The sequence below is a fragment of the Eptesicus fuscus genome, chromosome 11 (genome assembly GCF_027574615.1).
Source record: "Eptesicus fuscus isolate TK198812 chromosome 11, DD_ASM_mEF_20220401, whole genome shotgun sequence".
Taxonomy (NCBI): Eukaryota; Metazoa; Chordata; class Mammalia; order Chiroptera; family Vespertilionidae; genus Eptesicus; species Eptesicus fuscus.
Genome location: NC_072483.1, coordinates 36,715,855 through 36,722,715, shown reverse-complemented (window position 1 = coordinate 36,722,715; position 6,861 = coordinate 36,715,855). Strand labels below are relative to the sequence as shown.

The 6,861-nt window shown below is 38.9% G+C and overlaps 1 protein-coding gene across 2 annotated transcripts; it reads left to right on the top strand.

The window, feature by feature from the left end:
• Nucleotides 1-2,126: 2,126 nt before the first annotated feature.
• Nucleotides 2,127-6,453, top strand: ERMN (ermin). 2 transcript variants are annotated; one of them, XM_008138674.3, is made up of 3 exons: nt 2,127-2,391; nt 3,006-3,098; nt 5,957-6,453. In XM_008138674.3, the coding sequence occupies exons 1-3, from the start codon at nt 2,151-2,153 to the stop codon at nt 6,451-6,453; spliced, it is 831 nt and encodes a 276-aa protein (XP_008136896.2). In that variant the 5' UTR covers nt 2,127-2,150. The 2 variants fall into 2 exon arrangements, with proteins under 2 accessions (XP_008136896.2, XP_054579422.1); XM_054723447.1 differs by having other exon boundaries at nt 2,151-2,391; nt 3,066-3,098.
• The last annotated feature ends 408 nt before the right edge of the window (nt 6,454-6,861 follow it).

Below are 6,861 nucleotides of genomic sequence, written 5' to 3'. Positions count from 1 at the left end.
AAGAGAAGGCATTCCAAGGCTGGGGGCAGGGGCAACATGGACAAAGGCTCTGGGATCATTTTGCACTAGATGAGATCCAAAAAAGAAAAAATATAATCACCTGTTTCCCCTAAGGGCAGGTGTTATGCCCAGTGTTCAGGATCCCCAAAAACCCACCAGGAAGGAGCCAAGCCCGATGTAAAAGCATAAGAACCTTTATTTATTCGTGCTAGCACGAGCTCCCGTCTCCAGCAATCACCGGGGGAGAGAGAGCGTGCTTTGGGAGAACAAAGGCCTTAAAGGGGGTCCAAAGCAGTGGGCGGGGGGAATGTTCGTGGCCCCGTTGATTGGTCAGGGGGCAGGGTGAGGGGTCTGGTTACACGGGGGTACTGTGCAGCTTGCCTAATTTGGCCTGAGTCCACTTCTCTACATTCCTATTGGCAGGTTTATGCAACTGTTACATTCTCGCGGTTTTCTCAGAAAAAGGAGTCATATACATAGTTACAGAGGATGGAGGGTACAGTACATTTTGTGCTGTCCTGCTCTGCTCTTTCACAGGCTATGTTGGTGCTATATAATTTTACCAGTGTGGACAAAAGGGGCCACATGCTAACCTGACTAGCTCAGGGAAGACCTGCATGGCAGTCTTGCAAACTCAGAGACCTAAAGTAACCTTAAAGGATGGTCTGAAATTAAACTTTAACTAAAGCAGTTATGGTGGGTAGTCACCTCCTAGGCTAATATCTTTCCTGACAAGGTCAATCTTTACCTTGACTGAGTTTGTTGTCTTTTTGCATCTATGATAACATATCCTTGCAACGTCAGGGTAACTTGTAACTTCCTTTTTTTCAGGACTACACAGGGCACAACCAATTGCCCTGGGTGCCAGGACAGTTGACCACAAATTCCTTCATTGTTATTGTTATCATGTTAATTGTTGACTGTTAACTATCTAACACCCACCTATGTAAAAGAAGTATGTGTCTATTATTTTACTTTTTATCCAATCCCAGAGGTCCCCTCCCCTTTGCTTTCTCCCGCTTCCCTAATCTATCACCAATGGATTTCATGTAACCCACTTATGTCTTCTCCTTTGATTGTAAGATATAAAAATAGATGAAAAACCGTCATTCTCTGGAGCATTATCCCAATCCATTGAGATTCTGCTTCCTGGTAATTGTCAAGAGTTTGGCTCAAATAAATTCACAAAAATTCTTTACTGGTTTGAATGTTTTTATGTTAACACCAGCATCGTGCAGTATTAATAGGGAGTATAGAGACAATTTCTGATTGGAGGAGACAAAACTTCATGGAGGAAGTTATGTGAGGGGTTTAAAGGATGGGTTGGGCTTCAATAGATGTAAATAAACTAGAGAATCAGAAGCTATAGACCAAATGCATTACTCTAAAATTGTAACATTTTTGCTATTAGCAAGATGGCAGAATTTTTTTGCTTGTGTTTTTCTCTTAGGTCCCTTCTCTGGGCTCCGGAAAGCAAAGCATGGAATCTGCTGCCAGAACTGCTTCTAATAAAGTTGTCCTGTTTACAGGTTTTTGATAAGCTGTTTTTATTCTTAAATAAATAAGAAGCGATGCCATTGTCCCCTACAAAATAGCTCAGGCTTTACTCGAACAAAATCTGTTTGGAAATGTTAAGCTGGTTTCACAGAACTAATTTGCCTCAAGGTGGTCATTCTCTCTGGATTAAAGCTGTGGAACAATTGTGGCTCCTGTTACAAGGAAAATAACAAAAGGCCATTATGAAAAGGGACAACAATCTCTGTTCCCAGAGGGGGGCTGACAAGCTGAAAGTCCCCCTCTACAAGCCAACACAAAAGCCTGATTGCCTCCAATTGTTTGTTTATGTAAATCAAAGGCAACCATTAATTCTGCTAGTGGGACTGCTAAGCAGCAAAGAAGGTGGCGATTGGCCCAAATCTTGCTCATGGGCTGGTGGCAAATCTGACAAATCCTATTGCTTTTATTCTAAGTGCTCTCTGGGCACCTTTAGAAAAAGAAGCTTGTTATTAAGTTTTATTTTCACTAAAGTAAAAAATTTGTACTCTTAGAGTCGGAGTTGGAACTATAGGACTTGAAGGCAAGAAGGCTTATCGAGGATCGGTTTACTCAGTTTCCCAAAGCTCTCTCTAAATCGGACTCAACTCTACATCATGACAGATGTTCCAGTAACATTTAGCCAGGTTGAGTGTAATGGGGATACACCACCTGAAAACGGTAACCCCCCGATCCCGAAAACCAATGACGAAGTCAGTGATGTGGATGGCACCCCACCATACTACAGGGTGGAACCGGGTCTTGAAGATTTGCCCACAGAAGAGAATCAGGAGAAAAGTGAAAAATTACATGGGAAGATGCTGCTCAACTGGCCCAAGGATGAGAAGACTCTGAAAGGTAAAACATTTTCCTTCTTTTCAATTTGCTTGATTTGATTTGTAAACTCATCCAGGATTCTTTTGATAAATATTCATGACAGGAATGAGATGTACACCCTCCCACCCCCATCCCTGTCCAAATGTGGTCCCTTTTGCTACTGGGGCTGCATAGTATTAAGACTAAACTTGTGCCTCTGGTCAAATCCAGGCTTATCTATTTGATAGCTCTGTGATCTTGGACAACTTTCCTAGCCTCCTGAAGACTTAGTTTTCAGAAGACAGAATAATAGTGCCGACATTTGTCAGGTTGTTGTGAGGATTATTCAGTATTGGTTAAATGTTATCTACTGTTATTTATTATTCTTATGGACAGCCCCATGATTATTTGAGCAAAAAGAATTCAGAATTTCCAGTTTTTCTTCTAAATATACCATAAAAGTATTTGAATCATGGTTATATACCATAGATATTAAAGGAAGATTAGCATTATGTATAAATAAAAGGAACCAATGAAAAAAAGGGGGAAGAGTGAAATAGTTATTTTTACTGATCACAATAAAAAAATCAATTGTTATTTAACCTTGAACTACTTAAGTATTAAAATATTAATCTAGTGTGCCCCCCCCACCCCAGAAAAACCAGAAGAGCATCTCTTCATTGTTCATAAGGCCATCACAGATCTTTCTCTCCAAGAAACCAGTGTTGATGAAATGACATTCAGAGAAGGTAAGAGGCACTGCTCCATTTTGTACACTATTTGTCTGACTGGGTGTGGATGACAGTTTTGGCATGGGATGTTGAGTGAGTGTGGTGCTGAAAAAGCAACCCAGGCAATGCCTTCCAAAGCTCAAAGCTGCTGTAGGCAGATAAAGGAGTCTTGATTATCTGTTGGTTCCACCTTAGAAAGTATTCTAGAAGCTTCAAGATGGACTACGTGGATTGGTGTAACTGATTGGCACATTTTGACCTGACACTACATCTGTCTCTTAATAAGTTAGTCCACTAAATCAATGTTTTTAAAATTTATTTAGTATCTCAAAAATCTGTGTGAGTCAACTTGTGAAATATAAATGTTTTCAAAGGGTTTATCCTAAAAGTTTACCATTGACATACAGTTTAAAATAATTTTATAAATTTATTTGGTATAAAGGAAAATTCCAAGCCAATGAGGTAAACACAAAACAGCTACCTAATTCTTATCAAGGAAATCTCCCAGGTGGTAATTTTAATTGTGTTTTTCAGAATAAAAACATTGTGAGAATAAAAAACAAACAAACATTGATTTTTAAGTGACTATATTATATTTCAAATAAACTCAAGAGACTAAGAGACACACAATCTTTTAGACTTCTCTTCTAAGGAGACACCTATATTCAAGCAATTTCCAAATACAGAGAAGGATAAAAACCTATTAGTTAATAATGTGTGTCCTCTCGTGCAGCCATAAGCCTCTTATCTCAAAACTGAAGTCAGGTTGTTAGACCTAAGCAATTTAGTTTAGTTAGGACCTTAACAGGAAAAATATTGATGAGATTATTGATTGAATTTAAACATCACATATTGTAAAATGATAGATGCCTGAGAAGACATGGATGTGATTGGCAGTTTCCTGGGTTTGTCCACTTCGCCTGGACACCTCTCAGACTGCCCACTGACCACATGCAGTGGTCCGCTGTGTAGACACTTAAGGAAGAATGAGGTAAACAACAGGCATTGTCAAGCTCTGGCCTTATCACCGATAATTAGTCACTTAAGCCCCTGGGAAATGAGCTAAAACTCTTTGCCTTGATCTTTGTGCTTCCAATGTAGCAGGGATCTCAATTTTAGAGCCCCTTTCAAATTTCTAATCAGGAATTCTAGTGGAGACAACAGTTTCCTAGGATCTTTCATTTTTATCATATAGCGAACAAAAGCAGTCTGGATTTTCAGAGTAGTGGATCTAAGGGTGAATTTTTTCCTGAATGAATCATTTTGTTTTTGGTGGTACATGTGTTTTTCCTGTAAGCTAGAGGTATATGTTTTGTTGTTTTGTTGCCTTTTATCTTCACTATGACAAGCAGCTATAAAGTCTCCAAAGAGAATATTCCTGGGTTAAAAAAAAAAAAAAAGAAAGATGCTAAAAATATTGAAGAAAAACTATAATTCAAATTCAAGAAGTAATTTCATGCATGACAACTCCTTGCCCAAGTCATGAATATGAGCAAAAAGATCATTTTATTTGGTTTTTATGGAAAAAATAAAACAAAACAAAGTTCAACATTCTCATGCACATTTATTTATAGAGTAAAGAACATGGGCTGAGTATCGGTGCACAATGAGTTAGAAGTGAAAAATCCATCTTCAATTCTATCTCTTTTTGTAAGTTTACCATTTGACTCCTATAGTTGGGAAAACAAAAGAATAAAAAGAGAATGAAAATATTTGATGGAAATGAACTTGTGAGCATCTTTCAGTGAAAATAGAAAATTGTGGTGGGGAAGGGCAAAGAGAAACTCGTCTCTCACTTTAGGTCAAGACTCCTAGAGTGTTGAAAGGGAAGAGCGAACCCAGGCCTGACAAGGACTCAACACAGGCAATATTTCTGAATCATGCACACTGCAGACAGATGCGTCCTACACAAGTCCTCTGGGGTGAACGGTCACAGAGCTACCTCTACTCTCTTATAATTAATTCTTTTTGCATTCTCAATACATATTGTTGAGAATATCCTAATATGATCCGTTTGTAAAGTGAAGTTTGCAATGAATTAAGCCTTTTAAAAATCAGGACATGGTACCAAACAGCTTGAATTAATTAGTTGTCATTAGGGACATCTCTAAAGCAATAGGCTAATCTAGCATTATGTAAATATGATTCAACATTATTTTTAAATCTTGGCTCTCTGGAAATTCATAGCAGGTATCAGACTAAAGTGTGTGTGCTTTGTGGGTTTGGTTTAGCCTCAGTTCATGACTTCTGACCATCCGTGGTCCTCTGCTCCTCCTTCTGTACCTGGTACCTTAGGACATCTCTGAGAAGTGTGGTGGCAAATACTGAATGTGCTACTCTGAGCATGGCAGACAGGGGCTGTCATTGTTTTTACTATTGGAAGAAAGCCATCTTCATTTCCCTGTGAGATATTTTTTTCTAATTTTCCCTGAGGGGTGTGTGTGTGTGTGTAAGATATAGGTCCAAATATTTATTTTACATATTCACATCCAGTCATGACAGGCTAGACACGTTTTTAGAAGTGTGTCTCAGGGAATACCAGTCTCACTCAATACAATAGTCCACACAACAACAACAAATCCCTAGTCAAGTGAGGCTGAGTTGATAACTTTCTTGGAGATTTACAATATTCTTTAGCATTTAAATGGCTTGGATGAATTATGAGGAACCTTGCTTAATAGTGTTTAATGCAATGTTTTCCAAATGAATTTGATGGACTAACCCATTTTATTGTATAAAATAGATTAGTAACCCACAAAATAGTATTTCATAAAACAAATGTGGGGAAATGATTGTCCAGAAAAAAAATTTTGTAGAATAACATCTGAGTTTTTGGAAACTCTGCCCATCTCAGCTATCAATTGATTTTGCTACAGGGCATCAGTGGAGGAAGATTCCTCTGAGCAGCAGTAACCAGGAACTAAGTAGACAAAAGGAAAGAATTGCTGAACAACCTCTAGAAGAACGAGAAGTTGGGGATAGGAAGAACAAAGCTTACCAGGCAACTGAAATAGAATGGCTGGGATTTCGAAAAGCTGGCCCAGTTGATGTGTTGCATGACGAGGAGCAAGAGGTTTGGGATGAAGAAACTAACAATGAAGATGATGATGAAGATGAAGTTCGAGTGATAGAATTTAAGAAAAAAAATGTAGAGGGTTCTCACTTCAAAGAGGAAGGTGACCCAAGTGAGGACTCCCCACTGAGCAGCCCCAGCTCCCAGCCTGTGACCCCTGATGAGCAGCCACCTTTTGGGAAGAAGAGTGATATTTCCAGAAATGCTTATTCACGATACAACACAATATCCTACCGGAAAATCAGGAAGGGGAATACCAAGCAAAGAATTGATGAATTTGAGTCTATGCTGAATTTATAAACTAACTGGATCTGAGAAGTTCTCAGCCCCACTAAAGCAAAAGCTAATTCTGTTTTCCTGAGATGCATCTCTGCATGCCTTACGTCAGTTATCCTCTTTAAAGATGTGGAAGCTTCCTTTCTGTTTCACTGTAGAATAATGTGGAAATAACCCTAGACACAACTCAGTCTGGTAACTTCATATCAAAAACCTTTAAGTTTATTCACGGACATTTGCTTTTTAAAACTTCACTAACATAGCACATGTGATAAGCCCTGAACAGCTGGAACCCCTGGGGAATCTGGCATGGTTTGGCTTTAAAAGGAGCAGCACTGGGAAATACAGTCATTCAGTGAAGAAACCTATTTGAAATGATTCCTGTATTTCTTTTGGGGTCTTTTTTTCCTGTACCTTGAGGCTGACAGAAAA

Coding starts and splice junctions, on each gene's coding strand:
- ERMN (XM_008138674.3), top strand. CDS start 2,151: ATGACAGATGTTCCAGTAACATTTAGCCAGGTTGAGTGTAATGGGGAT. Junction 2,392..3,005: donor GGATGAGAAGACTCTGAAAG/GTAAAACATTTT, acceptor CCCCCACCCCAG/AAAAACCAGAAGAGCATCTC. Junction 3,099..5,956: donor TGAAATGACATTCAGAGAAG/GTAAGAGGCACT, acceptor ATTTTGCTACAG/GGCATCAGTGGAGGAAGATT.